Source organism: Myotis daubentonii, chromosome 4, assembly GCF_963259705.1.
Source record: "Myotis daubentonii chromosome 4, mMyoDau2.1, whole genome shotgun sequence".
NCBI lineage: Eukaryota > Metazoa > Chordata > Mammalia > Chiroptera > Vespertilionidae > Myotis > Myotis daubentonii.
In genome coordinates this window covers 25,755,896-25,770,587 of record NC_081843.1, presented here as the reverse complement: position 1 = coordinate 25,770,587, position 14,692 = coordinate 25,755,896, and the positions used below count along the sequence as shown (strand labels likewise).

The following is a 14,692-nucleotide window of genomic DNA, read 5'->3' as shown; positions in this document are numbered from 1 at the left end:
CTCCACTGACGCCTTCCCGCTGCACCCAGAGTAAAAGTGAACTCTGTGTGAAGCTGCACAGCTTCCTGTGGCTGCCATAACAAGCTACCACCCACACGCTGGCTTACACAGCACAGACTTATCAGCTCATACTCCTGGAGGTTGGAGACCCAAGTGGGCACACAGGGCTACGTTGCTCTGGAGGCTCTCGGGAGAACCAGCTTCCCTGTCTGTCCAGCTTCTAGAAACCACCTACAGTCCCAGCTCGAAGCCCCTTCCTCTGCCTTCAAAACCAGCAGCATAGCATCCCCCCCGACCCTCTGACCTCCTGTGTCCCTCTTATAAGGACACGTGATTATTTGGCCCATGTGTCTCCCCATTTCAAAATCCTCCATTCAATCCCACCCGCCCAGTCCCTCTGCGAAGGGAGGTGACATAGTCACAGGTTCTGGGGATCAGGATGTGGACATCTTTGGGGAAGAGGAACATTAATCCACGGGCCACCGAGGATTACTTGTGCTCCGCGTTGTCCGTGTGACCACGTAAGGTCCTCCCTTGCCCACTTTGCTGACTTTCCCAGGTTTCTGGCTGGGTTTCGTATTTTTTTGGGCACACATGCCTTCTTGGCCAGGAGAAGGCGGCCAGAAGAGAGGAAGGGAGTGGCTCAGCCCTCCCCCATTCATTCTCTGCACCACTTCCCAAGCTGGGTCCTGGCCCTGCGCCTGTGTGGCCTGGCTAACCCAGGGCTGTTTTCTGTGGCTGGGAGACGGGCTGCCAAAGGAATAGGAGGAGGTTTTGGGCAGGCAGAAAGGAGGACGGCTCAGGCCTGGGGGAAGAGGTCAAGAACAGTGGAAAGGGTCAGATAAGGCCTGGTCAGGAAAAAATAATGCACAGTGACAAGGGTCCTGTGAGGAAGGTACTCAGGGAAGGAGGAAGTGAGCAGGAGGGGAATGGAAAGTTAAAGGGGAAGGTCTGAATCGGGAGAAAACTGCCTGGAATAGGGGAGCAGAAACAGGTGAGGGAGCTGGAAACTGGGGAGAAAAAGGGACTTGCAGACTGGACAGGATTTCGACGTCACTCATCTATGAATGGACTGGATACATCTCCTGGGCCAAACGTTGGGAGGGCCCCACCATCAAGTAGCTCGTGAGGAAAATGGGTCTTCACAGCCTGTGGGAGTAGCACCTGCAGGCTAAGGGAACAGGCCCAGCTGGGGAGGCGAAGGGGGCTCCAGGCACCGGGAACAGGGTGATCAAGGCCTGGGACTAAGGGTTTTGAAAAGAGCTGGGACACCTCTTCCAGGAAGCACAGAGACTCAAGATAGCCAGGGCGGGTGGGAGAGCAGGCGGAAGGGCCTTGGACCCACCAAGCAGCATTGAGGAGCTATGGATGGCTTCATCTGTCGTTGGTTAAATAAGGTCTTCCATCTTTTGGCAAAGGTGAAATCTCACACTTAAAATGGTCTTAGCCTGATTAAAATTCCACATTTCTGGATATACTCTGAGCGTGATCTTGGACCCATAATACCCAATGTAACACAGAAGGGCAGACTTGATCTGCAATCACGGAGAAAGGATCTTACCAACTTGAGGCACGTTTCCTCCACCACCACCACCACCACCACCTCTCAATGAGCCCCTCCTGTGAAAGCACAGCCCTGCACAATTTAAACGTCACAAGTGCAAATGATTCAAGATATTCTTTCTTTCTATGTTATCTTTTTTTTGTGTGTATATGCTTTTCCTTCCTCAAAACACACAGGCTTCGAAGCCTGTGTTTTGCAAATTTGCATTCTCTGATGGTCCTACTGACTGAGCCAGACAGACCTTCTGTGAGGCACAGAACAATCCCAAACGAAGAACCCGGCGGGCATCCCTGCAGGTGGAAGGCCTAGAATTACCTAAGTCTAGAATCCAATGCCATCTTCCGACATAAATCCATACAGAGTGTTCATTTTCTTTTTTGCAAGTTTAAATATGCCTCAATTTTATTATTATTATTTTTTTAGGAATGCAATGACTGTGCAAATTAGGGAAAGACTCTATTTGGTTAGGAACTTTGCCAAGCGTTGGTGACCACTTAGCAAACTCCTGGTCTGTGAGGGTGCTGGTGGATCAGGTTTCCAGAACCACATACCAGTCAGCTGAGCTGTTGCAGGCAAGTCTCCCCTTAGGAGCCAGCAGCGACTCCTTGGTTATATTCTACTGCACGCCTGAGCATTTACACACTGAAACATGTGTCGTTTATTATAGGTCCCTCACCTTTTAGTTTTCCCTTAAGGTCTAGTGAGAGCATTGGCATTATGTTGATTTTTTTAAACTGGATATGAGGCGCTTGGTTTTTATCTATATTTTTCCTTAAAGCTGAGGAATAGAGTGAAGAAATAAAATGGAGTCACTAGAGTTGAACAGCTAAATTCCTAAAAACAAGGAAGTTGAGGCCTGAGGAAACAATTCCATTCCTGTTTGAACTATCCTGGGGACTTATCGATTGAGGGAGACATGAGCAGAGCAAGGACGACGGGCCGGGTACAGAAGGTCACCAGGGTGGAAAGCCACAGATGCCGAACAAAGGACAATTATAAGATGGGACCTTGCCCCGGGTGACCGTACCTCATGGAGCATATCACCATCATGTGTCATGAGGTTTGTACCCCCTGACCTTTCCTCCCTCGAGATAACATCGAGGCCTCAGTTATATTTCAGCTCCAGGCCCAGAAAAGCAAAAGCAGACAAGCTATGCCACAGCTGACCTCAGGACCAGCTGCACTGAATAATGACCCCTGCCCTGGCTGACCTCAGGGCCAGCTGCACTGAATAATGACCACTGCCCTGGCTGACCTCAGGACCAGCTGCACTGAATAATGACCCCTGACCTGGCTGACCTCAGGACCAGCTGCACTGAATAATGACCCTTGCCCTGGCAGACCTCAGGACCAGCTGCACTGAATAATGAATGACCCCTGACCTGACCGACCTCAGGGCCAGCTGCACTGAATAATGACCCCTGCCCTGGCTGACCTCAGGGCCAGCTGCACTGAATAATGACCCCTGACCTGGCTGACCTCAGGACCAGCTGCACTGAATAATGACCCTTGCCCTGGCAGCCCTCAGGACCAGCTGCACTGAATAATGAATGACCCCTGACCTGACCGACCTCAGGGCCAGCTGCACTGAATAATGACCCCTGCCCTGGCCGACCTCAGGGCCAGCTGCACTGAATAATGACCCTTGCCTTGGCCGACCTCAGGACCAGCTGCACTGAATAATGAATGATCCCTGACCTGACCGACCTCAGGGCCAGCTGCACTGAATAATGACCCCTGACCTGGCCGACCTCAGGGCCAGCTGCACTGAATAATGACCCCTGACCTGGCCGACCTCAGGGCCAGCTGCATTAAATAATGAGCCCTGACCTGGCTGACCTCAGGACCAGCTGCACTGAATAATGACCCTACCCTGGTCGACCTCAGGGCCAGCTGCACTGAATAATGACCCTACCCTGGTCGACCTCAGGGCCAGCTGCACTGAATAATGACCCCTGACCTGGCTGACCTCAGGACCAGCTGCACTGAATAATGACCCCTGACCTGGCCGACCTCAGGACCAGCTGCACTGAATAATGACCCCTGACCTGGCTGACCTCAGGACCAGCTGCACTGAATAATGACCCTTGCCCTGGCAGACCTCAGGACCAGCTGCACTAAATAATGAATGACCCCTGACCTGACCGACCTCAGGGCCAGCTGCACTGAATAATGACCCCTGCCCTGGCCGACCTCAGGGCCAGCTGCACTGAATAATGACCCTTGCCCTGGCCGACCTCAGGACCAGCTGCACTGAATAATGACCCCTGCCCTGGCCGACCTCAGGGCCAGCTGCATTAAATAATGAGCCCTGACCTGGCTGACCTCAGGACCAGCTGCACTGAATAATGACCCTACCCTGGCCGACCTCAGGGCCAGCTGCACTGAATAATGACACCTGCCCTGGCCGACCTCAGGACCAGCTGCACTGAATAATGACCCCTGCCCTGGCCGACCTCAGGGCCAGCTGCACTGAATAATGACCCCTGCCCTGGCCGACCTCAGGGCCAGCTGCACTGAATAATGACCCCTGCCCTGGCCGACCTCAGGGCCAGCTGCACTGAATAATGACCCCTGCCCTGGCCGACCTCAGGACCAGCTGCACTGAATAATGACCCCTGCCCTGGCCGACCTCAGGGCCAGCTGCACTGAATAATGACCCCTGCCCTGGCCGACCTCAGGGCCAGCTGCACTGAATAATGACCCTTGCCCTGGCCGACCTCAGGACCAGCTGCACTGAATAATGAATGACCCCTGACCTGACCGACCTCAGGGCCAGCCGCACTGAATAATGACCCCTGACCTGGCCGACCTCAGGGCCAGCTGCACTGAATAATGACCCCTGCCCTGGCCGACCTCAGGACCAGCTGCACTGAATAATGACCCCTGCCCTGGCCGACCTCAGGGCCAGCTGCACTGAATAATGACCCTACCCTGGCCGACCTCAGGGCCAGCTGCACTGAATAATGACCCCTGCCCTGGCCGACCTCAGGACCAGCTGCACTGAATAATGAATGACCCCTGACCTGACCGACCTCAGGGCCAGCTGCACTGAATAATGACCCCTGCCCTGGCCGACCTCAGGACCAGCTGCACTGAATAATGACCCTACCCTGGCCGACCTCAGGGCCAGCTGCATTAAATAATGACCCCTGCCCTGGCCGACCTCAGGGCCAGCTGCACTGAATAATGACCCCTGCCCTGGCCGACCTCAGGGCCAGCTGCACTGAATAATGACCCCTGACCTGGCCGACCTCAGGGCCAGCTGCACTGAATAATGACCCCTGCCCTGGCCGACCTCAGGACCAGCTGCACTGAATAATGACCCCTGACCTGGCCAACCTCAGGACCAGCTGCATTAAATAATGACCCCTGACCTGGCCGACCTCAGGACCAGCTGCACTGAATAATGACCCCTGCCCTGGCCGACCTCAGGACCAGCTGCACTGAATAATGACCCCTGCCCTGGCTGACCTCAGGGCCAGCTGCACTGAATAATGACCCCTGACCTGGCCGACCTCAGGGCCAGCTGCACTGAATAATGACCCCTGCCCTGGCCGACCTCAGGGCCAGCTTCATTGAATAATGACCCCTGACCTGGCCGACCTCAGGGCCAGCTGCACTGAATAATGACCCCTGCCCTGGCCGACCTCAGGACCAGCTGCATTAAATAATGACCCCTGACCTGGCTGACCTCAGGACCAGCTGCATTAAACAATGACCCCTGACCTGGCTGACCTCAGGACCAGCTGCACTGAATAATGACCCCTGCCCTGGCCGACCTCAGGGCCAGCTTCATTGAATAATGACCCTCTGCCCTGTCACCAAGTAATCAATCAGTGGAGACCCTGACCCTGAAAGGACACACCTGGAAATCCCCGGGACCTCTCCTAAAATCTCCGCCCTCAAAACCCTTAGGAGAGCACCCAGGAGCATGCCTGTGCCTTTCTCCTCCCCCGCCCCCTCCTCTTCCCCCGCGGTGTGTCACCTTTACCTTCCTCACGTCTAAGCTCCACGGGCCCTTCCTTTACCTCTATAACTTGTTTTCTACACTCAATTCTTCTACTTCTATGATTTTCCAAATAAATGTTCTCTGACAGTTTGAGTCTTGAGTCTGAATTCTTTCCTAACCAGACCTCAAGAACCGAGGCTGCTGAACCCAGGTCCGGTCTGACCCCCCGTGTCAATACCTGGAGAATATACATCAGACCTCCAGGTAACCCTCTCATCACCCCTGAAGGACTAAGGAAGAACGTTCACATATCCAGACCACCTGACGTCCAGGATCCAGACCAGCCGTCATCTAGAGCAGCGGTCGCCAACCGGTGGTCCGTGAGGTCCGAAAGGTTAGCGACCACTGCTCTAGAGGATTCCCATCTCGGACCAATCCAGAGGCTAAGAGGGCAGGACTGACACTTCTCAAGAATGTACCGTTTACTATCAGGACTCTTAGCTTTTCTTTCTTCTTGAAACCGAGGGTCCTTATGACTTGGATAAAATTTAGTTTTAAACCTTAGCACTAGAAATCCTATCTCTTTCTTCTCTGTACCCCTCAGAGACTTAGCCTCCCTCCCCCATAATCAGCAACCCCTGACACAGCAGAAGACAGTAGCCCAGACCTGACTAATGATCACAAGGCCCGACCCTCTGGCAGGCTCAAGATAACATCCTGCTTGGCCTCAGCTATGTTTCAGCTCCCCTGGCGTCTTTCCCGGCAGACCAGACCGAGGCACTCTGCAGCAGACCTCAGAACTGTCCTCAAGACCTGAAGGAGTGATCTGTTATCCTTACCCCCCCTTGGAGCGACCAGGCCCCACCAGGACCCCACACCCCCTAACCTGCGATGTCTGGTGATTCTGCCCTACATAATCTGAACCTACAGGCCTTCAGCAGTCTGGTCTCAAGCATTAGCTTCCCATCTGGCCAATTCAGTATTAAACTATTTTTCTTTCTATACTGAGAACTCCTGCTCATGCATTTCATTGGACCAGTGTGTGCAGGCCGACGGACCCAGAAACATTGGGGTCCCGGTAACACACTCTTGGGCATTGCCTAGCTGTGCTCCTGGCTTGCCGACCCTAAAACCCTTAAATAAACCTTTACCATTTATTTCTAGCCAAAGCCTCCAGGCTCTTTTTGAGCTCATTTGACAAATCCAGGAAAGGAGCTGTGACAAAAGCTTTGTCTTCAAGGGGACGACGAGTCTGAAGGGCTGAGAACCACTGCTTAACACGCGTATTTGGGAGAGCTGTGTTTTCTTTTGCTTTTTATTTGTTATGTGCTCTTTGCATTCCTTTGTGAACCAGAGACAACTAAGTAAAACGGTCACCCTTTCTTTAAACACTACCTTTTAACATACAGCTTTATTGGGGTGTCACTGCACATAGTTAAAGTGACGAGCTTTGACACATGTATACACCTGTGAATCCACCAGGGAAAGAAAGATAAAGAACACATCCATCATCCCCAAAGGTCCCCATCCACCTCTCTACCTCTCCCCGATCCTGGCAACCACTGATCTCATTTCTACTCTACCATGGGTTCCATCTTCTACAATTACATATAATGGAATCACCCAGTATGCACTCTTCTCAGACTTTATTCACTCGGCATAATTATTTTGAGATATTTCCGTGTTGTCAAGTGTATCAAGAGATAATCCCTTTGTATTGTTCAGATGCATTCTTTTATGGCTACACCATGTTTTGTATGTCTGTTCCCTTGTCAGTGGATGTTTGGGTGGCTTCCAGCTTTGGCCCTCGCACAAAAAAGCTGCTCTACAAGTCTTTTATGAACATGTCTCCAGTTATCTTGGGTTATACACCTAGAAGGAGAATGGCTGGTGGTACAATAATTGTTAACTTTTTTAAATACAGCCAAACTCTTTTCCAGAGTCACTGAAGTTTTTATAGTCATGCCAGCAGGAACCACAGTCCACCATGGCCTTCACCTACAGGAGGCCAAGAGTCCAAGAGAAATTTCCATTCCATTCTGTTAAACTCAAAACCGTTTGATAGAAACCAATGAAGCACTGCATTTTAAAAGGTGGGGATGGGGTGGGGGAGAGGGGAGGAAGCAGCTCAGACCTGACTTTTGAGAGGAGTCACCCAAGGCTAAACAGAGGAGCGAGAGGGGCTGGGATGTTGAGACCAGAGGCCATGAAGCCAAGCCAGACCCCCTGCCCGGCTGCCACTGCCTGCTCCCCAAAAGGCCCTGGACACCCAGCAGCCGAGCCGGCACAGGCTACACTGGTCTCCAGCTAACTAAAGAGCCTCACTTGAAGAGGCCACACCCCGAAATTCCTAGAACAGGACTCTCCTCTCACCCCCACCACATCTGTCCGTCCGTCCATCTGTCCATCCGTCCACAGGGGTTACACATGCTAGATCTGGCTCACGCCTCTGGGAACAGAGCAAGTGACCTACATGCCAGTGTCCTGAGCGAGGCAGCGAACTCCCAAGCTGAGACCCCCTAACGGCCAAGGTGCTGATGGAGCCAGCACCCTGCGGGTGGCCCACCTTCGAGCCCAATGAGCCAGTTCTCAGCATGTTCTCCCAGGGAGGATGCAAGCGCCCGGCCTAGCGAGCAAGATGAATGAACACGGCCTCACAACAGTACCTGCCAGGGTCCTCACAGGGCTTATCCAATGCCAGACAACTTATCGGGTGATGTTTATCTCGCTGAATTCTCAGAAAGCCCTCTGCCTAGGAAACAAAGGCTCCAGAGCAAAAAAGGGACTCAGGCAACTCTGAGGCCCCAGGGTCTCCCCGTGATCCCCCTTCCCCAGGGCAGCCCCAGGGTGGTTATAGAGCAGAACTCACCGGTGCCACTGCCCTACCTGAAACCTCTTCCTTCTCCCGCATGTGGGGCCAGACCCTAACTCCCTCCCACGGCCCGGAGACCCTGCAAACACTTCTCCTGCTTCATCTCCTCCCGGTGGAGGAAGGGGTGAGCGCTGGTCCCAGAGTGGGTCTGGCTGCTCTGGTGGCAAGAGGACTCGCACTTACTTTCTGGATTTGGCACATTCCTTCTTCCAGTTCTTGACCAAAACGGGCACAACCTGTTCCGACGTGTCCTCCTTATTCAGGGACCAGAGGTCAGCGCTCTCCAGGGGCTGCCGGTAGCCCCGGACTATCAACCTGGGCAGGAACACAGGAGGAGGCGATGAGAGTTGAGGAGAAGTGGAGGAGAATGGCCCTCACTGCGCACGCCCGCCACCGCGACCTCACGGCAGCCCCCGCACCAAAGGCAGCTGAGCGACAGGGACAATCTGAATGTGGACGGCCACGTGGGTACTGAATAATTATTGCTAAGTTCTGTCAGGTCACCCAGGAAAAATGGCCTCATTGTTTAGAGATACATACAGAATATTTAGGAGGGAAATACCAGGATGGCTCCAATGTACTTATAAAAATGTTAAGGCTAAGATGGCAAAGCATTAAGAACTGTTAAATCTGGGTGGTGAGTTTTAGTGAGGTTTATTGAACTAGTCTTTTTACATGTGTGAACACTTTCATAATAAAAAGTAAACCTAATAGTTTTAACTTGCTATTTTGAAAGAATTTCAAACTTTCAGAAAAATCACATGAATTGTACAAAGAATTCCTATCTGCCCTTCACCTCGTTCCCCAGTTTGCTATATCATTTCTGTCTCTATAAACACACTGTCTGAACACGTTTTTTTCTGAACCGTCTCAAAGTAGGTTGCAGACTCTAAACACTTTACCCCTAAATACCATCCATCCCCCTAACAAAAAGGACATGTTCTTATATAACCAGAGAACAATCATCAAACTCAGAAATACCAGCATGGATGGCATAGCCCACAGTCCATATTTAAATTATACTAACTGTCCCTTGCCCGGCTAGTGTGGTTCAGTGGTTGAGCATCAACCTAGGAACCAAGAGGTCAGCGGTTCGATTCCCAGTCAGGGCACATGCCTGGTTGCGGACTCAATCCCCAGTAGGGGGCATGCAGGAGGCAGCTGACTGGTGATGTTTCTCTCTCATTGATGTTTCTCTCTCTCTCTCTCTCTCTCTCTCTAAAAATCAATAAAAACGTATTAAAAGTTTTAAATTATACTAACTGTCTCAATGGTGTTCTTTAACAATAATTTGAAAAATAATTAGGTCTGAAAAATATTTAATTTTTTAAAAAAAATTTGTAAAAACTTTATAAAGACAAGGAACAATGCTGATCAGGGGGAAAAAAAGGTTCAAAAAATCCCCGGGAAGATGCTGACAATGTGGGGGAGGGGGAGGAATGTGAAAAAAAAAAAAACAACCCCAAACACACACACCAAAAAAAGCAGAAGAGAGCTTATCAGACTGTTGACTGTGGTTGCCTTCTGGTGCTTTCTGTTGTTAATCTATGCATGTTTCTCTTACCCACATTTCCTATGTTGCATGTATATTATGTTCCTGATGGTGAAGGGTTTGAAACAATGGCAATAATAGTAATTATTCCTAATGTTAAAAATACCCAAACCCGAAGCTAAGACAAGAGCATGCAGCTTCTAACTGCCCCAGGCCAAGCTGTCCACAAGGGTTCAAATGACTGTGGGGACAAGGTCAGTGTCTCTGAGACCCATGTCCAGGGCAGACACACTCAGGGCACAGCTATGCCATACACTCCCCCCGCCCCTGCCAACTCCTCTCTTACCCCCACCCTGGGCAGGAGGGCCAGGCCTTACCCCGTGATCCACCAGAAGGTGATCCTGGAAAGGAAGGACGCGCCAGATTCCGGGCAAGGATTCTAGAGGAGAGAAACACAGGGTGGGGAAGACGAATGATTCCATGTCTCATGTATGATAGCACTTGGAAGCTCACTCTTCCTCCCAGAGGACCAGCAGCCACTCTCACGCCACTAATTTGCACCCTGAAAGGATGCCCCTCCTGAGCCTTAAATAAACCCATGGCAGCTCTCCCAGTTTCACCCAGCAAATATTTCTGAGTGTCCCACTAAGTGCAAAGATGGGACAGTGCCTTATCTTGTATCCCCACAGCAACCCAATGCGCGTGGTGCTACTGCTGTCCCCACTTCACTCCATGCGTTCTTTCATTCAACAAGTATTTTCTGAGCATCTACTGTGTGCCTAGCACCAAGTACACAAATCTCAACCAACAGACATAAGCCCCCTGATACACCACGGTGGTAGTAGTAATGAGAACATCAACAACATCACCTGCTAGCATTCTCTACTAGCTATAGCTCTATTCTGAGCTCTTTACACAAATTATCTCAATCAATCGTCATAACCTCCTAATAAAGTAGGTAAAAGCATCAACCTCATTTTATAATAGAAGAAACTGAGGAGCCCAGGGGTGAAATGACTGGCCCAGGGTCCCCAGTGGGAAGTGGCAGAAACAGGATATGAGCTCCAGTCAGGCCCTAGAGAGAGACATTAAGAAATGATCCCATGAACAAATACAAAACTGCAACTGCGATGGGGATCACAGCTTAAAGGTATGTCAGTGGTATTGTCCTGGGCTCACAATAACTAAGAGAGCCGACAGGGGCTGGGGCCTGACCCCGTAAGGAGGTCAGGGAAAGGGCTCCTGAGGAAGATGTGCAAGGTGAGGTCTGAAGATTGAGTGCAGGACAATGAAGTAAAGGGGAGTGGCAAGGCGGTTCCGCAGTGAGAATAGTATATGCAAAGGCCTGGTGGTATATGACAGCATAACCCCTCCAGGGACTAAGACAGGGTGTGGGCAGTCTGCGCTGGAGGCCACATACGGAATTTGGGTCTTCATCCGAAAGGGCTATGGGAATGGACAGATTCTCAGCAGGCTCTCAAAGAACCTCTATCCCAGGGGTGGGCAAACTTTTTGACTCGAGGGCCACAATGGGTTCTTAAACTGGACCGGAGGGCCGGAACAAAAGCATGGATGGAGTGTTTGTGTGAACTAATATAAATTCAAAGTAAACATCATTACATAAAAGGGTACGGTCTTTTTTTTTTTTTTTTTTTTTTAGTTTTATTCATTTCAAACGGGCCGTAGTTTGCCCACAGCTGCTCTATCCCAAAGGCACAGAGATGAGCTCCAGTTCAACAACACGCAGACAAGGGAAGGGACAGCAGCATGGAGCCCCTGGGATGACACACACGGGCCGGCTTTCACTGCTGAAAGTTCAGGTCTAAATTCTGAACTACCAGCTTGAGTGAAGGGGGTCACCGTGCAGCGATGAGCTCTTCGGCTGAGGATGGCGCTCAAGGTTCCAGCATTTTTCAAAGATGAGGCACTGAGAGACCCCCTGGACCCAGCAGTTTTCCATCGGGGCTGGGCGCACTTTTAGAAAACACCATACCTGGGCCCCACCCCCCCAGATTCTGAGTAAGCCGGTTTGGGGTGGAACCAGGGCATCTGAGTCTTTGTTTTTGCTCCCACAGGCTCCCTGGCAAAGTGGCTGGGCAGGAAATGTACAAGATAAGCCTATAACGCCTTGTAACACCCAACACCAAGGAAACTAAAGCTGAGTAGGATTGCTAAAAGGCTTCGGGAGCAATCAGGTGTGGCTCCCACTAGCCCACAAAGGAACAGTCTGAGCTGCCAGAAGGACAGTAAACAGAATGAACTGAAACACATCCCATATTTAAATACACAAGTTCATACTGACACTGAAAAACACACACACAAAACCACTTCTTGATGTCACCGATAAAAGATGCTAGTGAACCAAGTCGTTCTGAACACAGAAAACGGGTAGGAAACAAGCATTTCCCCCGCCTTTGCTAACTAACCTACACCAGAGGGGGATCAAAGAGATGAAGGGAAGTGTCTTTGCATAGAAAGAGTCCAGCTCATAAGTGACGGAATGATATGATGTAAGAAAGTACACCAGGTTGCAACCACAATAGAATATGGAAATATTTTGATGACATTAAAGATAATAGTCGTAGTGTTTAAAATCATATTCTTTTAGATACTATCATTGGGGCAAGTTGGGTAAAGGGTACACAGGAACTCTACAATTTTTGCAAGTTTTTGTGAGTCAAGTTACTTCAAAATAAAAAGTTATTAAACATTTAAAATCCCTGCCCTGCCCAGTGTGGCTCAGTTGGTTGAGTATCATCCCATGCACTGAAAGGTCACTGGTTCAATTCCCACCAGTGCACATGCCCGGGTTTGTAGGCTCAATGCCTAGTCAGGATGCATGTGGGAGGTGGCCGATCAATGTTTCTCTCTCACATCAATATTTCTATCTCACATGGGTGTTTCTCATATTGATGTTTCTCTCTCTCTAAAAATTAATTAAAAATTTTAAAAAATATATCCTCGGGTGAGGATTAAAAACAATTTTTTAAAATTCCTTATCTTTCAGAGATACATACTGAAATCTTTACACGTGCGATGCAGGGTAGAGTCCGGGGCAGTTCATTTTACTATGCTATCTGCATTTGTACACGTGAAAATTTCCATCAAGACAAACTTCCCCAGTGATTCAAACACACACCCTGGGCTGAGAACCACCAGACTCCACTCTGGAGCCACGAGGCCGGGAAGTTCCCAGCCCTGGCAGCCACAGATTCACCCAGCTGCCCAGGGTCCCAACCCAGACCAAGGGTGGGGTCCTGGCACCAGTATATTTTTAATGAAATCAGTCAGACGCAGCTGGCCACGGACCTATATCCCAGACCAACTGAAGCAGAGTAAGTTCACACTGTGGAGCCAGACAGACCTACGTTCAAATCCCAGACCTGCCATTTTCTAGCTGAATGACCTAGGGCAAGTCCTTTCACCTCAAAGCCTCAGTTTTTGCATCTGGGAAATGGGAGCAGTTTGTCCTACTGCTCAGCCTACCTCACAGGACTACAAGGAAGAACAAGTCAAATGAGGTTCATGGGACTCTGTTATAAGCTAAATTCTTCCAACCTAAGGCAGCAATATTATTCCTGGAGGAGGTGGTGGTATTTGCTCTGTACGCTGTTTTTTTTCCGGAAGTGGGTGGATTAGGAAATCACCAAGGCACCTCAAGTGTGGCCCAATTCCTACCCATTGTGAAAAGTTAAGCAGTGCTGGCAGAGGAGGGGTGGGGCAGAACTGACAATGACTCATTTATTTCTTGAGCAAATATTTAGGGAGGACCTGCCTATATGCCAGGAGGTAGCTAAGGGGAGGGGACAGAGCTAGGAAAGAGAGAACACCACATAAAAAGTCCCAACTGAGGGGAAAATGGGCAGGAAGCAAACCAAGACCTAAGTAAATATGTAACTACTAGAGGCCCGGTGCACGACATTCATGGATCCCTCAGCCTGGCCTGCGCCCTTTCGCAGTCCAGGAGCCCTGGGGGGCCGTCCGGCAGTTGGACATCCTTAGCACTGCAGCAGAGGTGGGAGACGCTCCTGCCACCACGGCTGTGCTAGCCAGCCGTCAGCCTGGCTTCTGGCATTAAGCGTCTGCCCCCTGGTGGTCAGTGCGCATCATAGCTACCCGTGGTTCCCCCGTTCGGTCAATTTGCATATTACCCTTTTATTATATAGAGTAAACAATGAGAGCTGAAACAAAGGAAAAAAACAGGATGTCAGAGAGAGAAGGGGTGGCAGAACAGGGTGGCTGATGTGTAAGGCAACACAGAGCTAGGTAGTTAGAGGGTACGAATCCAGCTCTGCCACTCAGTAGCCATGGACCTTGGACACGGTACTTGGTGGTGCTGAGATTGAATGAGATAAAGCATGTTAAATACTTAGAACAGTACCTGGGACAGAGCAAAACTCAAGAAATGGTATCAGTAGTATTAGTATAAGTAACAATAGTGAAAACAACATCACCTTCCATTTCCCGCAGGCCCGTCACACATGGACCCCTGAACCAGATGTTTTATATTCGGTCAGAGAACCATGGGTGGCCGCTGGAGATAAAGTTGTACTGGGACACGGTGATTCCCACTCACGTACAAATGTCCGTGGCTGCTACAAGGACAGAGTTTAGCAGTTTTGACAGAGACCATGTGGTCTGCAAAGCCTCGATAGTTACTATCTGAACATGTCGGCTGACCCCTGCTCACACTGAAAGGGCGAGTCGTCTCGGGGCCTGACCACGCTGCTGGCGGCCTCGGGCACCGACTCCCCAGCCCACGGCGGGAGATTGGCGCAGGCTGCCACCCGCCCGCCACCCCCGGACCGGACC

At 50.6% G+C, this 14,692-nt stretch overlaps 1 protein-coding gene across 2 annotated transcripts in view; it reads right to left on the bottom strand.

Moving 5' to 3' along the window:
• Positions 1-14,692, bottom strand: part of ABCC1 (ATP binding cassette subfamily C member 1) — a 146,297-nt gene that overhangs the window by 73,624 nt on the left and 57,981 nt on the right. For both annotated transcript variants that reach the window (XM_059693270.1, XM_059693271.1), the window contains exons 6-7: positions 10,258-10,319; positions 8,572-8,703 (exon numbers count right to left, since the gene is read on the bottom strand). In XM_059693270.1, coding sequence (XP_059549253.1) covers positions 8,572-8,703; positions 10,258-10,319 — 194 coding nt within the window. The remainder of the gene's footprint in view (positions 1-8,571; positions 8,704-10,257; positions 10,320-14,692) is intronic.